The following is a 20,580-nucleotide window of genomic DNA, read 5'->3' on the forward strand; positions in this document are numbered from 1 at the left end:
ACAATACGTTCTGCAAGATATATCTTAGAACAAGATTATAAAAGGCATTTTATTTCATTATCCTTTTTTACCCACTGGCCTCTAGTTTAAGGTGACCAGATCGTCCCGCTTTTGGCGGGACAGTCCCGATTTTTAATAATTTTTCCCGCGGCGTTTTTAAAAAGTCCCGATTCGGGACTGTCTGGCCAAAAGTGGGACGATCTGGTCACCTTACTCTAATTATACTTTACCCAACTTGAATCTAGACTAGATAATCCTTGTCCTAAAGTCACAAAAAATTTCATAGGGAGAAAGAATAACGTTTATTTTTAGATTTTTTTTTATACACTTTGAGATACTCAAGAAGTCTAGACCCATGCTGTCCCCCATGTAAGTTAAAATTTACCAGTAGACACAGTTAAAAAATGGTTAAGTATGAGAAATCAGATCTGAATTTGGACTAGCCACAAAGTGCTCAATAGTCATTGATGGCTCATGGCTGCTGTATTAGCACATGTCTAGAATGTAACGAACTTCAATCTCCAAGTGAATAGTCACCTTAAGATGTACAAAAACAAAGCATGTATAAGATGATCCAAAGTTGATGCTCTGTTAAGATGGCAAGTGAAACAGTTAAATGTTAAGTGTTTGGATTTTCTCTAACTTTTGCTTTTATTTAATACACATGTCGAACTCAAAGGCTAACAAAGCCAAATAAATAAGGTTAAAGTTTATGTGAGGGCCGCCCCCCCCCCCCCAAAAGCTTCATTTTTCATGGAAACACAGGTTAATTTGGATATTTAAATAAAGTTTTATTTAGCTGAATGCAAAGGGCTGAAATAAATGAGTAATCGTTAACATAAAATAGAACATTTTAATAGAAATAAATTTTTCCTTGAACATTAACTTACCAGACACTGAATAACTGCACAAGTTAATAAGCATAATGCAAATAAACCTATTTTTCTTATTCTCTGAAAGCGAAGTATTTCCAGTTGCGCACACCAAACAGGTCAGTGCAAATGACATGGCAATCGGCTGCTTAAATATTCGCTGCTAGTATCAGTGGAGAGAAATGGTCCACCTGCACATTTGGGGCATAAGGGAAATGAATGCAACAAGATTAATCAGTCATTAGCAAACATTGTAGTTCGTTATTAATAATATATAATAAAAGCATGATATGCTAATTAGACCTGATGTCCTTCTGGACGAAGCTGGGACTGCGAGGGAAGCCTGGGTCTCAGGTGCCAGAGGGAAGCTGGTGCCGGCAGTCAGGGGGAGGAAGGCCTACTCTTGCATGAATTTTGTGTATCGGGGCTCTAGTTATATATAATAGGATATTGTAAAAATTAAGTTACAAATTTTTATTAAAGCATTCCTTACATACCATTGTATTGGCTGGGCCGAAAAAATATTCCTTGTGAGCCACATGCAGCCTGCAGGCCTCAAGTTTGACATGCTTGGCTGGGTACGAGGTTATTTTGTCTATCTCCATTTGAGTTGTTCATTTTGTCATTCAGTATTTATCTGGTAACAACTATGTACATTAAGCTAGATGTAGTGACGAAGGTAAAAAACATCCTTTTCCATCTCTGCTTTCACAAAACTTCCAAACCAGAAAGGGACAGTGAAAGACATGTGAATAAATCTTTGTCACTCTGTCAATTATTTGTTTCCAGTAGCCTTTCCCTAGTTCTTTAACAATAAATGGAATGCATTCTCTCTTCTTACACTTGTTATCTTCCTGGGGCCTGACAGATGCCTTAACAAATGTTCATGGAATTCAACATAATGAATTACTGTGTTATTTTCTAGAACAGAGTGTCCTACAAAGTACACCAAGTACATAAAAGTTTCAGCCAAAACCTGTTTGGCTCAGTGGATACAACGTTGGCCTGTAGATTGAAAGGTCCCAGGTTCGATTAAGGTCAAGGACATGTACCTTGGTTGCGGGCACATCCCCAGTGGGGGGTGTGCAGGAGGAAGCTAATCGATGTTTCTAACTCTCTATCTCTCTCCCTTCCTCTCTGTGAAAAATCAACAAAAAATATATATATTTTTTTAAAGTTTCATTTTCTCTAAGGGGAACAGAAAAAAGTGTAAAAGAGAAGAGTGATTTATGACAGACCTTGAAGGATTTGACAGAGAGAGGTGGTGAGGTTTGAAGAACAAACAAGTTTCTACAGCTAAGAAATTATGGGAAGAGTATATCATTTATGGTAAGAATTCTCTGAATGTGTGCTTATTAAATGCACAAATGACTAAGACAAGCCTGAGTGATCTGAAACTATTATCTACATAGACAAAAATGGAAGCTTTAAGGAAGTGAAGGTTGGAGTGGAATGGGGGTATTGCACAAAGTGTATGGGAAAAATTGACAGGAATAAGCAGTTACAATTGTTAACATTTTAAAGTAAACAAAAGGAACATTCTTCCCTACTTTTTCAAGGTAGTGTGCTATACTTTATTTTACTTTTGGGATAATGCCTGTTGTGTTCATTGAAGAACTTTATTAAATTCCATAATCTGTATCTCTAATAATTTCTTCAAGCATGTTTGTTAATAGGGTGAAAAATAAGAACTCTTATCTGAGTAACAACATACTTTTATTTTAACAACATGCATATATGTAAATATAAATACGTTATTGGTACACTTCCAATTTGACAGAGCAATCTTCCAAGTACTTAATTAAATTGTTAATAAGTTGTTAGCAGGGCAAATTATCAAGCAAGACAATCAAGCCACACTGTTTTTACAGGTTATTTTTCCATGAAGACAATTTCCAAAGTCTTGATAATCTGACAAAATCAAGTTATTTATATTTCTAAGAATGTAGTTTTGACAGAAACAAGAACAAGTTTGAAAACCTTTATGAATATTCATTTAAGTCTCTATATATCTGGAAAGATTATTTTTCTAAATGTTCCCAAACAAAAGCAAAGAAAGCTTGTATAACTCAATTTTCCTAGTAAGCAAAAACAGAAAATAACAGGATTTTATTAAGTATTAGTGAAATAAAAGTATTTATCTCCATAAATTAAGTCAAATAAAAATATAGAAAAAACATCAAAAGTTGTATTTCTTTAAATAACTCTTCTCACCCTTGCCAGTGTGGTTCAGTGATTAGAGCCTTGGCCCAAGCACTGAAGAGTTGCCAATTTGATTCCTAGTCAAGGTCAAAGGCATGTACCTGGGTTGCAGGTTTGATGCTGGCCCTGGAGGCAACCAATCGCAATCTCTTTCACATGGATATTTCTCTCTTTAACACCCCTCTTCCTCCCTCCAACTATCTCAAAATCAATGGAAAAAATATCGTTGGGTGAGGATTAACAACATAAGAAAAAAAAAATCCTGGCCAGTATGTGCAGTGGTTAGGGCACTGACCCACTACACCAAAGGACTGGGGGTTCAATCCCCAGTCAAGAAAACATACCTGGGTTGCAAATTCATCCCCAGCCCTCGTTGGGTCAGGGCATGTGGGGAGGAAACCAGTCAAAGTGTCCCTGGAAATCAAGGAGAGCCAAATTAACTACAAGATCTGCTTTTGCAGATGTTTCTAAGTGTTGTTTTTTATTTTGAGATAAGGAACACACAGAAAGTGTACTGCTAATTACATCAGGATGAGGAAAGGAGGTACAGAGAGGTACCGAAGTTTTGTGTGAATTCACTAGATACTGAGAAAGCCTGGACACCATCCTTATACTTGTCATAAGGACAAGGTCTAAACTTGTCACCTCAACCACTTCTCTGAAGTAGGGCTCTTGGATGATGAGGATCAAGGGGAAAGAGGATGAGGAATGGAAAGGCTGGAAAGGAAATTTGTGCTAGCAGAAAACTTGGGTCCACCACCAGTTCTAGAGATTCTGGTTTACCAGAAATGAGAGGAGCTGACAATGGTCTGGAAGATGTTCATCGAGTAGGCAGCAGGCTAAGAGGAGTGGACACAGCCAGAAGCAGGCAACAGCTGACCACAGGTGCAAGGAGAGCAATGCAGTCACATGAATCACGAAGACCAAATGGACCACTGCTGCTCTTCAGTGTCTCTGGTGGTTTTCTTTTCTGCAAAAATCCATAGGCTGTATGCTTGCCCTGCAGAACAGGGTGGGTAGAACAGGCCTCTACACAAAAGCTAGAATCCCAGATGGTAAAAGCCAGACCAGAGGCCCTGGAAACAAAGAGAGTCCAAGCAGTGCAAAAAAAGGCAGTGAAATTTACAGCATATTTACTTGACTTAGCAGCAGTGTGAATATGGCCTTGCAGGATGTGACAGTGATGCAGAACAGCATGAAGGTCATATATTAAGTGGAAAAAGTCAGGCTGTACAGAAGTGGAGAAGCACAGCTATGAAGGTCCCAATCTTGCGGTTGAGAAAACAAATGTCCAGAGGGGAGAAAAAAAAAAAACGTTTTAGAAATGTCAGGGGGGAAAAAGTAGAAGGTATACCACCCATTTCTGTTGCTCAAGCACAGGTTTCAGCAAGAAGTGCCAGGGGACCTTGTGCAGAGGTAGTCCCAAGGACCAAGTTTAACCAGACTGGAACCCAAACGGCCTGGGGATCTCCACTGGTTCCCTCAGTGGGCGGCGTCTGGCTCTACGGACTCCTTCGCGCAGCAGGTAGTATTGCAGAGGATTCGGCCACAGGTCCTCTTTGATGATCTCGGCAATCTTGTCAGACTCCGGCAGGCTGTGGTCTGAAAACCAGGTGAAGAAATTGCAGACGACGTCTTGGTTTCTGCGAATGAAGGACTGGGGCTCATGGCCCCGACGCCACACGATTGGAGTGGAGAGAGACACCACTCGGCCGGCTCTGACTTCGTATTCTTTGACAATCAGCTTGTTTCTGAAGAAGGGGTTTCTCCGGAAGAAGAACTTGAACTTGCAGCCGGTTTTCGGGTGTCTGAACTCCTTCACTTCCAAATTGGTGATGTATCTCAGCATCTCGGCATCCTGGCCCCTGATCATGGGGGCCAGCTGGGGGTGGTTTCGGAAGGCGGTGACCCAGAAGCCCGGGATGTTCTGAATGATGTAATTCCTCCGCTCCAGGTAGTGCCGACGCATCCGGCCAAACTTCTGCTCCAGCTGCTGGAAGGCCCTGTCGGCCTGAGCATTCACAGTGTCCAGCTCCTGCTGGATGGCCTCCAGCGGGTTCATGCGGAGGTTCACGCGGAAATTCACATTCAGGGGCCGGGGCAGCCCTGCCCCCTCCGCCCCCTCCTCCACCGCCTCCACCGCTCGGTTTTCCTCCGCCATTTCTATTTCCTCACCTACTACTGGCTTCTCCTCTACCTCCACCTCCTCCTTCACTTCTTCATCTCCTTTCTCCTCCTTCATTTCATCTCCTTTCTCCTCCTTCACTTCATCTACTTTCTCCTCTTTCATCTCCATTTCGTCATCTCCTTTCTCCTCCTTCACGCCTTCCTTTTCCACCATCGCCTCAGCCACTGCTACCGAGACCGGGTTCACTTCCGCGGCCGCCGCCTCGGCCACCGCCTCCGACCCCGGCTTCTCTGCGCCACAGGCTTCCACGGCCTGCGCCGCCCCGGGGCCGCGCGGACCGCCATTGTTGGGGCCGCGGCCCGTTGCCATGGACACCGGCTCGGCCGCCGGGGCCGCGGCGGGGGGCGGGGCCTGCTCCGGCTCCGCTTCAGGCGCTCCGACATCGTCACCCCCGCCACCCGGGGTCCGGGGGGCACGGCCGCCGACCCCACCGGCCGCAGGGTCGGGTGAGGCTCCCTCCTCCTCCTCCTCCTTCTCCTCCTCTGGAAGCTGGACCGGCGGGAGGGCGACGGCCTCCGAGCCTCCCTCCCCCGGCTCCGCCATCACCTGTGACGCCTCGGTTTCCTCACGGAGCTGCGGGCTCGGGTCTGGGTCCGGCTGTCCGGGGGCGGGGGCGGGGGCACCGGGGCTGCAGGTCTGGGGGTGCAGGGCCCCCTCGGCCCCGGCTAGGCCGCTCATGTCGGCGTTCGCAGCAGCCAGACCAACCGTCAGTGACCGTCCGCTCTCCTCACAGAAGCCGCGCAGTCTGTGTCCGCCGGCGAATGGCGCCGCCCACCCCTCCGGTCTCGCGAGGGTCTCCGTGAGGGTGACGTCACGGCTGCGGAGCTCCCCGCGCGACTAGGCTGCTCCCGGGGATTGGTGCGGCTGTTGCCAGGCGCCAGCGAGTTCTGTCTCCGAGGAGTTTTATCGGTTGGAGCGATACATTGACTCACGCAAATCCATGTATAAGGGCCCTGGCTGGTTTGGCTCAGTGGATAGGGCATCCGCCCGGGTTCCATTCGGTCAAGGGCATGCAACTTGGTTGTGGGCATATCCCCAGTAGGAGATGTGCAGGAGGCAGCTGATGGATGTTTCTGGCTTTCTATCCCTCTCCCTTCCTCTCTGTAAAAAATCAATAAGGCTGAAAACGGTTTGGCTCAGTGGATAGAGCTTCAGCCTGCGGACTGAAGGGTCCCGGGTTCGATTCTGGTCAAGAGCATGTACCTTGGTTGCAGGCACATCCCCAGTAGGGGATGTGCAAGAGGTAGCTGATCAATGACTCTCTCATCAATGTTTTTAATTCTCTATCTCTCTCCCTTCATCTCTGTAAAAAATCAATAAAATATATATTTTTAAAAATCAATAGGATATATTTAAAACAGACCAAATAAAATAAATGTATAAGGAACTCTGAGTCCGATAGCACTGAGGGTCCTCCCCACAATGCATCTGGAAACTGCCTCCAGCACATAAGCTGGGGTAATTGTAGGGGCCACAGGGCGACACTGTATACTTGGTATAAATGTGTGTCTCTGGTTTTCAATATTTTGGCAAGAAGGTAAGTCTGTCCCCTGTTACTCCATCATGTCCGAAAGCAAAAAATCTTCTCTGTATTTTTTAAACCAGGATGAATCACAGATTGTTTCCCTTTTCTCCACGGAGAAGTGACATGAAAATATCAATATCTGGCTGAAACATCACTGGGAGCACAAGCCAATCGGTGTTGCATATTCCTCCTTGCCCATCCTAAATTTATAACCTGCATCCAAGAACTTGTGCAGCATAATGTCTGCAAGAATTAAGCCAGGATCAATTTGCTAAATCTTGCTCAGTGGCCCCTCACTGTAGAAAACAGAAAAGCTATTTCCAGCCCCGTAAATTATTCATCTGTTTGCAAATTTAGTTCTGCAAGAAGATAGGAAAGTTTGGCCATAATGAAGTGTGTCTTCATGGCAATCAGCTCACAGAGTTTATTTAAGAGTTATGCCATTGTCTCTGGTTGCTTTACTTTCAGAGTGCTGATTTGTGAGGAAAACGGGTGTTAGAGATTTCACAAGGCCTGGGGGAGAAAGACCAGCTGCCACCATTTTATGAAGAAAAGCCCATTAAAATGGATAACCAAAATGGTCTTAAAATAGAATTACAGCCGGGACCGGTTTGGCTCAATGGATAGAGTGTCGGCCTGCGGACTAGAAGGTCCAGGGTTCGATCCGGGTCAAGGGCATGTACCTTGGTTGTGGGCACATCCCCAGTGGGGGTTGTGCAAAAGGCAGCTGGTCGGTGTTTCTTTCTCATCGACGTTTCTAACTCTCTGTCCCTCTCAATTCCTCTCTGTGTAAAATCAATAAAAAAAAAATATTTAAAAAAATAGAATTACAAACTTGCAGAATGCCAACATGCAGTTAGAGTGTAAAAGAGGCAAACACTTTTTTCCTATTTGCTCTGCTTTCTATGGCATACCGGCTGAGTAATGGCTCCCACAGGAATCCAATTGCTAATATTCAGAACCCATGAATCTGTTTCTTACCTGGTAAGGAGACTTTGCAGATATGATTAGTTTAAGGATTTGGGGATGGATGATTATCCTGGATTATCTGGGTGGACCCTCTATAACTACCCTGTTTCCCCGAAAATAAGACAGTGTCTTATATTAATTTTTGCTCCCAAAGATGCGCTAGGTCTTATTTTCAGGGGATGTCTTATTTTTCCATGAAGAAGAATACAGTACATGTTTATTGTTAAATGAAAATAAAGGAAATTTATTACCTGTATACGGTACGGTAGTACTGTAGTTGTCAACACAAACCAGACAAACTGTGAATCATACAGTATCAAGAATTTACTCATTTATTCAGTGACAATCATGTCCTCATCTTCTGGAACACCATCATAACAATCCAATTCCTGAATTTCCTGGTGAATTTCTTGTGACTCCATTTCTTTCAGAATCAGTGGACCAAATTTCTCATGTTTAGCCTGGGGGGTTTGGGGGGGGAAAGGGCCCTATTTTCAGGGGATGCCTTATATTTCACTTAAAAGGAAACCTGTAAGTAGATCTTATTTTCAGAGGATGTCTTATTTTCGGGGAAACACGGTAGATGGGTCCATATGAAAAGGAGGTAAGAGTGTCAGTTTGGCCGAAACCGGTTTGGCTCAGTGGCTAGAGTGTTGGCCTGTGGATTAAAGGATCCCAGGTTCGATTCCAGTCAAGGACACATGCCCAGTGTGTAAGTGTCATCTCCCCAGTGGTGGGCCATGCAGGAGGCAGCCAATCGATGTTTGTCTCTCCTGATGTTTCTATCTTTCCCTCTCCCTTCCTATCGCTCTAAAATCAATAAAAACATATTTTTTAAAAAGGAATGAATAATGGAATTTTCCACAAGGCCCACTACTAATTGCCATGAAATTATTCTCAGTCTTGGAACTGGAATAATTTAATTTGGCCTGAAGTGAAAACTTTTTTACTCTAATATGCCTTCTATTTTTAAGCAGAAGACAGCGCCAGGCTGTGACCAGTCCCAGGAGATGTCTTTATTTGTCAAAGTCACCATTATGCTGTCTACATAGTGTTACCCTGATATTTTCTCTGTTACTGCTTCCTGGGAAAATTAATGCTCTAACTGGTAATATTAGGGGAAACTCCGGTGATAGATGGTACATGTAAATGTAATCAGGACTCTGATGAGTATAATTCCCCCAGATGGTATTGAGACACTTTGGAGAAATTCTTCCTTCTCTTACTGTCCTTCAATCACTGGGAAAGCAGTGATGTGAAATATTTGATTGACTTTATACAAAAAGTGAGGAAAAATAATTTCTTTTCTAATTTTAATTATCTGAAAGTCACAGTAGAGAAGTGATTGTGATTATATATAACTCTTCATTGTAGATGATGGTGAGCCTAGGTTATGCTCACTTTCAAGTAAGAGAAGGGCCAGTGAGAAGCAAGGATTGAGAGAGGAAAGCAGATAGGTGTATGTTATGCCTTTTTTTTTTTTTTTTTAATCCTCACCCAAGGATATTTTTTCCATTGATTCTAGAGAGAGTGGGAGGCAGGGAGGAGGTGAGGGCGGAGAAAAAGGGAGAAACATCTCAGTGAGAGAGATACATAGATTGATTGACTCCTCCACGCCCCCTACTGGGGCTCCAGCCTGAACCCCAGGCATGTGCCCTGAGCAGAAATCAAACTGGCACCTTTGGTGCACAGAACAACATTCTACCAACAGAACCACGTTGGCCAGAGCCATCGCATCCTAGTTTAATTGGGAATGTTGTTTTTTTCTTGGTGACATTTAAATAATACTGTGTTTTACAACCGGTGAAATCAGGTGAAATGCCATCATCTTCTTCCTGGAAAATTCATTGAGTAGTAAAACAGTGTAAACTTTTTGTTTTTATATGTAAAATAATGTTAAATTTCAAGCTCAGATAATTAAATACAAGTGGGTTTTCCCACTTGGAAGTGGGAATATTTTGTTGATAAGGATTTCATGCCTTCCTGATCCTATCTAATGAAAGCCAATAAAACCCCCATTCTTTGTAATAACCAAAATATATTTCCACTAATTTCCAAGAGATCCCCTAGAGAAGGTACAGCTCCTGCTGGGAATCTCTTTTAAATACTTGGTGGGTATGGTATGTCCATTGGTTCCACTAGATGGAGTAATTGGTCTTTAAGAGGGTGATATGTCTTAGTCTATGATGGAAGAACTTTAAAATCTTTCGCTATAAAGGAAATATTCATAATTTAAATTGGATCATAATTTGTTATTTCCACTAAGCTGTAACTGTTACAAAGTCATTTTCTAAAGCAGATTTAGGTTTGTTATGATGGCTTCCAATGATCAAATTAAGCCAAAGTATCAAATGATCCTGCTTATTACTGTGTAGACTGGAGTCATGGACCTAGTTTCAACTTTGAGCTCTGCTACTTATTACCTGTTTCACCTGAGCAGGTCACATAATCGCCCTGAGCCATAATTTTCTCATAGTAAAATAGAGATTATAACACATACTTTATACTGTGGGCCTATTAAGAAAATGAAATAAAATTTGTAAAGCGTTTAGCACTATAAGCTTTCAATGAATAGAAGCTGGTAGTATTTTTTATTTATTTTATGCTAAAACTCACATATATTAAAATTAAACTATTGTATACTAAATTCCATTATGAAACAGTTAAGTGTTTAGGAGTTCAGAGAAGAAAGACATCCATGTGGATTAGAGTGATCAGTGAAAGTTTCACGGAGAAAATGAGACTTCTATCCTACTATGGGTAAGAGTTGAATAGCTTGAGAAAGAGGCATGAAGACACAGTAATCATACTTGCCCACTACTCCAACTATTTTAGCATGCATTCTAGATCTTCACTGTCCTATATAGTGGCCATTAAATACATGTGGCTATTTAAATTCAAATTAATTAAAATAAATACAATGAAAATTTCAGGTCATCCATCACACTACCTGCATTTCAAGTGCTCAGTAGCAACATCTGGCTAGTGGCTACTGTACTGGGCAGCTTATGGCATTTCATCATGGCAGAAAGTTCTGCTGGACAATGCTGTTCTATGCGTATAATTTCTTCAGGTGGTAGAAAAAAGAGGGCTTGCCAGACCCAAAGTGCTGTACCGTGAGGTAGCCGGCATTATTTTATAAAAGTATTAAGGAAAAATTTACTCATGAAAATTTATGTTTTCAGCTAGCATTTTTTCCCCAAAAAATTGTGCCTTTATAAATAGGATTAAGTGTAATAGAACTACTTATGTACTGGCTCACATAATATCAAAAAGATAATCCAGATGTTATATCTCTTTATTGCAAAGCTTATAGATTTAAAATAATTTGCAAAGGTGTCTGAGCCCTTACTCTTCATAGAAAGGAAGTTAAATGAGTCAGATGCAGGAAGTATTAGTTGAAATTTTTATATAATTTCATTAGTCATTTAAATAATCAATAAAATGTATGCATGGTGGGACAAACTCTTAATGTGTTTTTAGTAAGGTAAAATAATTTAAAATAAAATAAAAATAATGTATGTGAAACAATGAAAATAATTACATATATTTTTACTTTTATTTTTTAATACATTATTATTGACTTCAGAGAGGAAGGGAGAGAGGGAGAGAGGGAGAGAGAGAGAGAGAGAGAAACATCAATGATGAGAGAGAATTGTTGATCGCCTGCCTCCTACATTCCCCATACTGGGGATCAAGCCTGCAACCCTGGGCATGTGCCCTGATCTCCTGGTTCATAGGTTAACCCTCAACCAGTGAGCCATGCCAGCCAGGCTATAGAGATTTTTAAAAGTCACCATGAATCATAGTTATTTCTTTGGTACAGTACCAAAAATTGACTGTCAAACCATTTAATAAACATGACTTTTATATTTGAGAGCATCTCAAAGTCCTGAGGATAAGAAATTTCATACAAGAAAAAATGTACCTTCTATTTTGTAGATAGTATGAAGTTTAGATGAGTAGCTACTTTTTAACATTGTTATGAATTTGTGTTGTCACTGTCCATTAAAACTCCAGAGCTAATACATAATCTCACAGAAATATCAGTACAGTTTTGTGTGTGAGTACAGTCCCAAGGTCAAAGAACCTTTTTAGAACAATCAGACTTTCATGATAAAAAGAGAACAAACCAAAACAGCTCTCTGGTTTTAAGCCAGGTTTCATCAAAGTCATTTTCTACTTTCTACATAAAAATTAATTCAATCCGAAAAGTTCTTACTATGGTATCTAACTTGATACTTTGGTTGTCGTAACACTTCACTCATTAGCTGTGAACTCTGCCTGTGAATTCTTTGGCTCTCAGACGATATTACAACTTCCTTTGGTTTGTGAGCAAACCATTCTATGCACATCTGTTTTTTTAAAAAAAAATGTGGGAAAGGTTGACTTAGAAAGAGACCACTATTCATTCATTTGATCATTAATAGAAGTCCTCTCATGACATAGATAGAATTCACTTTACTGTAGGGATAGGAAATCTCAGAGAGGTCAAGTGACTTGCCTAAAGTTATATAGCTAGTAAGTAATGGAATGTGGACTCCGTTTGCCTAACTTCAAAGCTCTTTCTGCTACTCCCTGTTGCTTTTCTGACTTCTTGACATCTTTGACAGTAATGGGGGAACTCAAGGACTGCTGTCTCTTTCCTGATAAATCCTTTTTCCAGGGCTCATATCTTGAGTGCTGGCACACAGGAGATTCTTGTGCACTGCTGGTGGCATTGATTGAATGTTTCTAGTGAACTGAAACAGCCATTAAGCTAAACAGAGCATATGGCTCAGATGAGACAAGTGCCCTCGGTGGAAGCATTTATTAAACGTGGGACAGATTTAAGAAATAATACCTTCTGCTACTGCTGTTATTTCTAACTTAACAGCTTTTCCAGCTTCTCAGACTTGGAGTTCAGAGGTTTCATTTGCTGATGAATGAACTTAAGGATAAAAGAGCTGTAAATATTTCATTCGTTTTTTCTGTTCTACATTGAGAAAGAAGTCTTAAAAACAAAGGTTTGTCATCAGGAAATACATAATCCAAAAATGTATATTTCTAATTAAAGATTAGGTATAGATACTGATGTATAGAGACAGAGACAATCAGGGATAGCAATAGAGACAGAAGTAGAGATAAGGGAGGTTTCTCTTACTCAACTTGTACCAAATAGGATCTCCAAAACTTGAGCAAAACTCAGCTAAGAGGTCCAAGATAATATTTCAGACCACACCTTTAATCATTAATAACGTTGAAATGGGTAATTCCACAATAGGCTTGTGAATTGAAGTTGAGAAAGTGAAATTAGTATGGTCTAAAAGAAAGTTACTTAACATTATTTGCTGTTTTCTGAGACTGTTAGTGTTTTGGCGATGGGCAAGGAATACTACATGGAAATATAATTGTGGAATTACAAAAACTTCCAGTCTGCTAATAATTTGCTTTTGTTCAAATAATTTTTAAAATGTTGGCAGTTATTCATGAATCTTAGTCCAGAAAAAAAGTATAATTTTTTATTAGAAAAATGTGTACAGTATTAAGAGCATAAAGAGAAATCAGACCTTTATACCTTCCAAAAAGAGACTTGATTCAGTACTAAATTACTAAATTTGTACTTGTAGTCCTTGGGAACCCAGAGTCACAATTAGAGGAACAATTGGAAATAATAGAATTATGGGGTTTTTGTGTGTTTAAAAAATATTTATTGTTGAAAATAGTAAAGATATCCCCTTATTTTCCCTCTTGACCTCTTCTAACCCACATCCATGCCCCATCCCAGGCCTTTACCACACTATCGTCTATGTCCACGGGTTATGCATATATGCTTACAAGTTCTTTACTTACTCTCTTCCCACCCACCCACCCACCCAGAATTATGTTTGAATAGGAAGTTTCAAGTTGTATATTTAGGCTGCGGTTGCTATTTTTGGAATACAAAATAGTCCTTAGTGGTACTCATTTCCTTTCATATTGAATATTATTTTCATACAAACATCAAAATGAAAGGAAAAAAAAAAAAAGCCCAACTTCAAATGTACCAGTTCCTTTAGCTTCTGAATATATAATTTTATCATTCTTTTTAGTAAACTCACAGTAGTAAGGAGCTGGGGATTTTTATAACTTCGAGGGATCAAGTATAATATTTAGCAATGGCTTAACATGCTTCAAGATATATATTTATCTTATCTTTCCGCTCCTGCTAAAGACTTACTCTGCATAATTGTTTTCCTGACTGTTCGGCCTCAGGCTGTTAAGTTTAATGAAGGGAGTTTTGGCTTTCTACTCACTTACTATTGCTGGTGTCAAAGAACTATTGTCCTTCCCCATTCCTCCCCCCCTTTGATTCTAAGTCCAAAACAAATGAATGGTAACAAATTTTCTTCACTGCTTTTTAGTATAGAGTTTCAGTTCAGGAAAAGTTCTGCTCAAGAATGAATTCCAGCAGTGTTCCTAATCACTGCGGCAGCATGAAAGTCTTGGCAGATGGAAGTCAGCCAGAGCAAATTCTGCTCTGAGTGAAGTCATTTATAGATGATAACACATGATTATGATTCCTAATGCAAACTCCACAGCCATCTTCAGAGTTCAAATGATGAACATTTATGAACAACAGATTGAAAGATGGAATCATCTCAACTGTGATTTTCATTCAGACACCAGTCAAACAAACAAAAGAGGGAGAAAAGTCCTAAGAGATCAAGCCTTCTTTGATTGGAGAACAGTGGTTGGACTCCTGAAGGAGTCAGGCCCAAAGGTTTTGGAATGAGTGAGTCTATGTGTGAGCAGAGGGTGGGGAGTGGGGGAGGGGGGATGGGAGGTGGGAGAGAGAAACATTTTCTGGGGTAGGCTTGCCCGTTGGAAGTGAAGGGGATCCACCTGGAAAGGAGCCTTGATTCTTGGTCCTTCTTGGAGATGGTGGTCCTGTCTGGAAGCCCTGGCCTTTCCCGTCTGTAACCCACTGTTTCAGGAGCAGGGAGATCCAGTCCTGCCCATTCGGTGTGCTTCTGTGTTACCTCTTTATCAGATGCCTGTGTGTCCTAAGAGGGAAGAACTATTTTATTCAGGTCTTCATACATTTACTCTTTTTCTTAAACTAAATTTATTGGGGTGACTTTGGTAAATAAAATTATATAGGTTCCAGGTGTACAATTCTATAATACATCATCTGTATGTTTTATAGTGTGTTCACCACCCCAATCAAGTCTCCTTGTATCAATGTTTATCCCCCTATACAGCCTTCTACCTCCCTCACTTCCCTTTCCCTCATACTATTGTCTCTGTCAATGAGGTATTTATTTGTTTGTTTATTTATTTATTTGCTTAATCCCTTCACCTTTTTCACCGTGGCCCCAACCTTCTTCCCCCCAGACGGAAAGTTATCAATCTGTTCTTTGTATCTATGGGTCTGTTTCTATTTTTGTTAGTTTATTTTGTTCATTAGGTTCCACATGAGTGAGATCATGTGACACTTGTCTTTCTCTGGTTGGCTTATTTCACTTAGCATTACTCCAGGTCCCCCTCTCTCTCTTCCCCCGCTCTAGCCAGAGTTATGGCTTCCACATTTTGGCCAAGTTCTTTCCGGCCTTGGGTCCTTATTATGTAGTTTGCTTTGCCTGAAATTCCCCCCAGCCGAAACCAGTTTGGCTCAGCGCCGGTCTGTGGACTGAAAGGTCCCGGGTTCGATTCCGGTCAAGGGCATGTACCTTGGTTGTGCAAGAGGCAGCTGGTCGATGTTTCTCTCTCATCGACGTTTCTAGCTCTCTATCTCTCTCCCTTCCTCTCTGTAAAAATCCAATAAAATATATATTAAAAAAAAAATTCCCCCCATCTCCATCCTCCCACACATCTGTACTCCCTTTCCACCTTGCTCCCCAGCTACCTCCTACTCATTTTTCTCACCTTCACTCAGGGAAGACTTTCTTGAGCCTCTATGTCCACTTAGGCCCCTTTCTCTTCCTTATACCCTTTCAGGTACTCTGCACCCCCATTTGTAGTAGGTGCTACTATTGTAATTAATTATTTAATATCTGTTTCCCTGGTTAGATTGTTAATTAAGTGACATCAACTATGTCTGTTAGTTGCCGTACTTTAGAAAAGCATCTGGCACTTGTAGTCATTTAGTATATATTCCTTAAGTGAATAAACGATCCAACAAGTGACCAACTGGATGGTCGAATGCCTGCGTGGTCGCACACACATTCCACCTCCCAGTGTTCCAGTCAGGACAGCAGGCGGCAGATGCAGGTGACAAGTCCCATCTGGCACAGCACAGTGAGGGCGGAGCAGGGCTGATGGGAGAGAGGAGCTGGTAAGCCCTTTTCTTAGTGGAAGTTAGGGTTCAGGAAGGCAGAGATCAAATAGCAAAAACCATATCCTGAAGAGGAGGGAAGGCTTTGAATCGAATGGTGAGCCAGACCTGTAGTAGTTGCTGAGGGACAGAATTAGTAAGGAACCAAAGATGCATCAATGAGGAGCATGAGTCAAAACAGGCGGAATGAAGGCCCTCTTTAGAAGTTCCAGAGATAGGTGCCAAAGCGTGTGGAGTCTTCTTTGAGCTCCACTCACATTTTCATGGGTGAAATGTTCATTAAAAGCCCCTCTCTAAGTTGCAAAGTATTTACCCCCACATTTAAATATATATTTTATTTATTTATTTATTTATTTATTTATTTATTTATTTATTTTCAGAGAGGAAGGGAGAGGGACAGAGTAAGAAACATTGATGAGAGAGAAACATCGATCAGCTGCCTCCTGTACACTTCCTACTGGGAATGTGCCCGCAACCAAGGTACATGCTCTTGACTGGAATCGAACCCGGGACCCTTGAGTCTGCAGGCCAATGCTCTATCTACCGAGCCAAACCCATTTTTTAAAATATTTTAAAATATATTTTTTTAAAAATACACTTCCATATTTCCTTATCTGAAATCTTTACAGTCCAATGAATTTGAAATTCAGAATTTTATTTTATTTTTTTGGATTTTAGAAAAGGGATGTAAGGGTGATATACCCTGATTTAATTATTATCCCCAGTGATATCCCCAAGGAAGCCCTTATTATCAAGCACATTAATAGTCAAGCAGAGAAATGTATGAATATTCAGAGAGTTGGATAAATAAACACTATCAAAAGGCTCAGGATCGTTTTGGGGCAGGCTTTGCTACCAAAGAAGATACAAAAATACTTTCAGAGTGTTTTGGATTTGGAAATTCTGGATGAGGGATTGTGGACCCGGCCCAAAGAGTTGTGTGCTTCTGGCCCGCTGTTAATTCTTGCTTGGCTGGTTCTCAGCAGCAGGGGAGGAGCTGCTCTGGTTTTCTGACTCAAAGGCTCCTCAATTCTGCTGGGAACCCCCTGTCCTCCCCGCCGCACATCTTCCTGGAAGGAAATTTGGCCACCCCTGGCCTTCTGCGTAAGCTACTCTGACATGGTTGTTAGTCTTCAATCTTATTAAGTGTCTGCTGTGTTCAGGGCTCAGCCAGGAGATAGAAAGGCAAATGGGAGATGGGTTTATCCTTCAGGAAAAAATATGTGTGTATTTATATGTGTATGTATACGTGTGTATACGTTTGTGTATGGGTGCATACATACACATGCATATCTGTGTATGTCTATTTCCATATGTCTAAATAATATATATGTTACACAAAGAAAAAAAAAGAATAATGAAACAAATGTGGCAAAATAGTATTAATTGTTAAATCTGAGTAAAGAGTATACAGGAGTTCTTTGTACTATTCTTGCCATCTTTCTGTAAGTTTTAATTATTTCAACATTAAATTTTAAAATATATATTTTATTGATTTTTTTACAGAGAGGAAGGGAGAAGGACAGAGAGTTAAAAACATTGATGAGAGAGAAACATCGATCAGCTGCCTCCTGCACGCCCTCTACTGGGGATGTGCCCACAACCAAGGTAATGCTCTTGAGCAGAATCGAACCTGGGACCCTTCAGTCTGCAGGCCCACGCTCTATCCACTGAGCTAAACCGGTTTCGGCTCAGCATTAAGTTTTTTTAAATTCAATTTTCAAGTATTAAATTTGTATTACTCTTACCCACACAGCAAACTTTATCACAGCACACACACAATTTTACCAACTTCCCGCTGCCCATGGGAAGAAATTTTAAGCTCCTCAACATCATGCACAGGGACTTTCTACAATCTGGTCCCAAATTACTTTTCTCCCTACAGGTCGTCCTTATTCTACCTCTGCTGAAATGCTCACCATTCATCCCTCCTCCTGCATCCTGTTTTGGTGTTCTCTCTACAAGGTGGGCTCTCGCAGTTCCTTCACTGGTGAGCTCCTACACCTGCTTTGAGACAAAGCTCAGGATTCACTTCCTCTGAGTAGCGCCTGTACTGTAGGCAGAGTGAACACTCCTGTCCTGTCATGCACTGAGTGTCTGTGTTCCCTGAAATTATGTTGAAACCCTAGCCTCCAGTGTGATAGCATTTGGAGATGGGAACTGTGGGAGGTAATTAGGGTTACTTGAGGGCATGAGAGTGAGAGCCTTATAAGAAGAGACACCAGGAAAGGAGTTCTCGCCAGGGACCTAATCTGCTGGCATCTCACCCCTGGACTTCCTGAGCTCCAGAACTGAGAGAAGGCCCTTCTGTTGGTCAGGCCGCACAGTGTGCGGTGTTCTGTTATGGCAGCCCATGCAGACTAAGGCATCTCCTCAGTGTATTCCCTGCACCTAGCTTACAGGTAAACGTGAGGACTCTGTCTTTTAATTGGCTGCTGATGGATCGTTCTCTCCCACTGGGGAGTGAACCCTGAGGGCAGCAGCTATGTGCTTTACTTTTCTGTCAAATCCCTTTTATCTCTTAAGGGCTGGCTGAGTTCTCTGTTGCTGTATCATGTACATCAAAGCTGAAAAAATAAAAAATATTGTCGTGCCTTGGCCGGTGTAGCTTAGTTAGTTGGGCGTCATCCCTTGCCCAACCAAAAGGTCGCTGGTTCGATTCCTGGTGCAGGAGGCAGGGGATCATTGTTTCTCACATCAGTGTTTCTTGTTCTCTCTCTAAAAACCAATGGACTGTTCTTAAAAAAAAAAAAAAAAGTTCTCCTCTTATTAATAACTACATAATCCCTGGAATTCCTCACTTCCTCTCAGCTCTATCTTTTCTTCTGTAAAATCAAGGTTTGAACTGGATAATCTCTAAAATCACTCTCAGCCTGAGATCACTAAGATTGTAGCACAGAAGATTTTATTTTTATTTTAAATTTACATGTTATTTTTCAATTACAATTTACAGTCAATATTATTTTGTATGAATTTCATGTGTACATCATAGTGGGTAGACAATCATATACTTCATAAAGTGAACCCCTCCATATTTCAAGTATCCACCTGGCATCATGTGTAGTCAATATTGTTGACTATATTCCCTATGGTGTACTTTCCATCCCCATGACTGCTTTGTAATTATCAGTTTATCCTGCTTACTCCCTTCACCTTTTTCACCCAGCCCCCCGGCACCCTCCCTTCTGGCAGCCATCAGTCTGCTTTCTGTACTATGAGTCTGTTTCTGTTTTGTTCGTTCATTTATTTTGTTCTTTCAATTCCACATATGAGTGAAATCATATGGTATTTGTCTTTCTCTGACTGACTTATTTCACTTAGCATAATGCCCTCTAGTCCATCCATGCTGTTGCAAATGGTAAGATTTAATTCTTTTATATGGCCAAGTAATAATCTGTTGTATATATAATTCTTTATTAGAATGACTAATATTTGTTTGTGTTATAACTATAAAGGTTAAAACCATATAATGCGAGTGAGTGAAAATTTATTCCCATGACCCTCAAAACTAAAACAATTAAAGTTGACATTGAGTGAAGGAAGGAGGAGCAACCAATTTAAACATGTTGCAGAACATTCTAGAACCTATGTGAAAAACATAATTTGCCCTGTTAGTGTTATGCCTTTTGATAATACAGCAAAGTCTTTTATCTTTATCGTGAAAGCATATGAAGCAAAAAAGAAAAAGACAAACCAGTAACTCAGGTTGTAGCATAAGAGATTAAACCGACAGGGGGAAAAAATAGGGAAAAGGAAATCATTAAGGCAGTGGCTAACAGTCTTGGGAACAAAGATAAGTGAAACTTGATGTAAACAGTGAGAAAGTTGCTCTATGCCTAGCAGGACTTTAGTTCACGTGTAATTCATTTCTCTATGATGTTTTTTTCCTCTGATTCTGGGTATGAGTTAGCATAAGTTACTTCAACTCTGCATGCAATTAATTTACTAGAAAATTTATGTGCAGCCTGGCCAGTGTGGCTCAATGGCTGAGCATCAACCTACTAGGAGGACACAGTTTGATTCCCAATCAGGGCACATGCCCAGTAGGGGGCATGCAGAAGGCAGCTGATCAATGATTCGATATCATCATGATGTTTCTTTCCTGCTCTCTCTCCTTCCTCTCTCTGAAATCAATAAAAAAATATTTTAAAAAATTTATGTGCAAAGCATTTAAATATACATCAACAATAAGTATGGGTAAGTATACGGAGAAAAGAGAACTCTTATGCACTGTTGGGCTGGACTGCAGCCACTAGGGAAAACACTATGGAGGTTCCTCAAAAAATTAAAAATAGAACTATTACATGACCCAGGAACTCCACTTCTGGGTATTTATCTGAAGAAATCCAAAATACTCATTGGAAAAGTTATATGCACCTCTATGTTCATTGAAGCATTACTCGTAATAACCAAGATATAAAAGCAGCTTAAGTGTCCACTGATAGACAAATGGATACAGACGATGTGATACATATATATATCCGGACTCTAAAGCATGATGTTATACTGCATTCAATTAAACAATTGA

The 20,580-nt window shown here is 40.9% G+C and overlaps 1 protein-coding gene across 1 annotated transcript; it reads right to left on the reverse strand.

Moving 5' to 3' along the window:
- Positions 1 to 2,572: 2,572 nt before the first annotated feature.
- On the reverse strand, positions 2,573 to 6,044 carry TSPYL1 (TSPY like 1). Its single transcript, XM_036413345.2, has one exon. It carries the CDS (start codon positions 5,938 to 5,940, stop codon positions 4,510 to 4,512), a length of 1,431 nt encoding a protein of 476 aa, XP_036269238.1. The 5' UTR covers positions 5,941 to 6,044; the 3' UTR covers positions 2,573 to 4,509.
- Between the last annotated feature and the right edge of the window lie 14,536 nt (positions 6,045 to 20,580).

Source organism: Pipistrellus kuhlii, unplaced genomic scaffold, assembly GCF_014108245.1.
Source record: "Pipistrellus kuhlii isolate mPipKuh1 unplaced genomic scaffold, mPipKuh1.p scaffold_m20_p_5, whole genome shotgun sequence".
Classification (NCBI taxonomy): Eukaryota; Metazoa; Chordata; class Mammalia; order Chiroptera; family Vespertilionidae; genus Pipistrellus; species Pipistrellus kuhlii.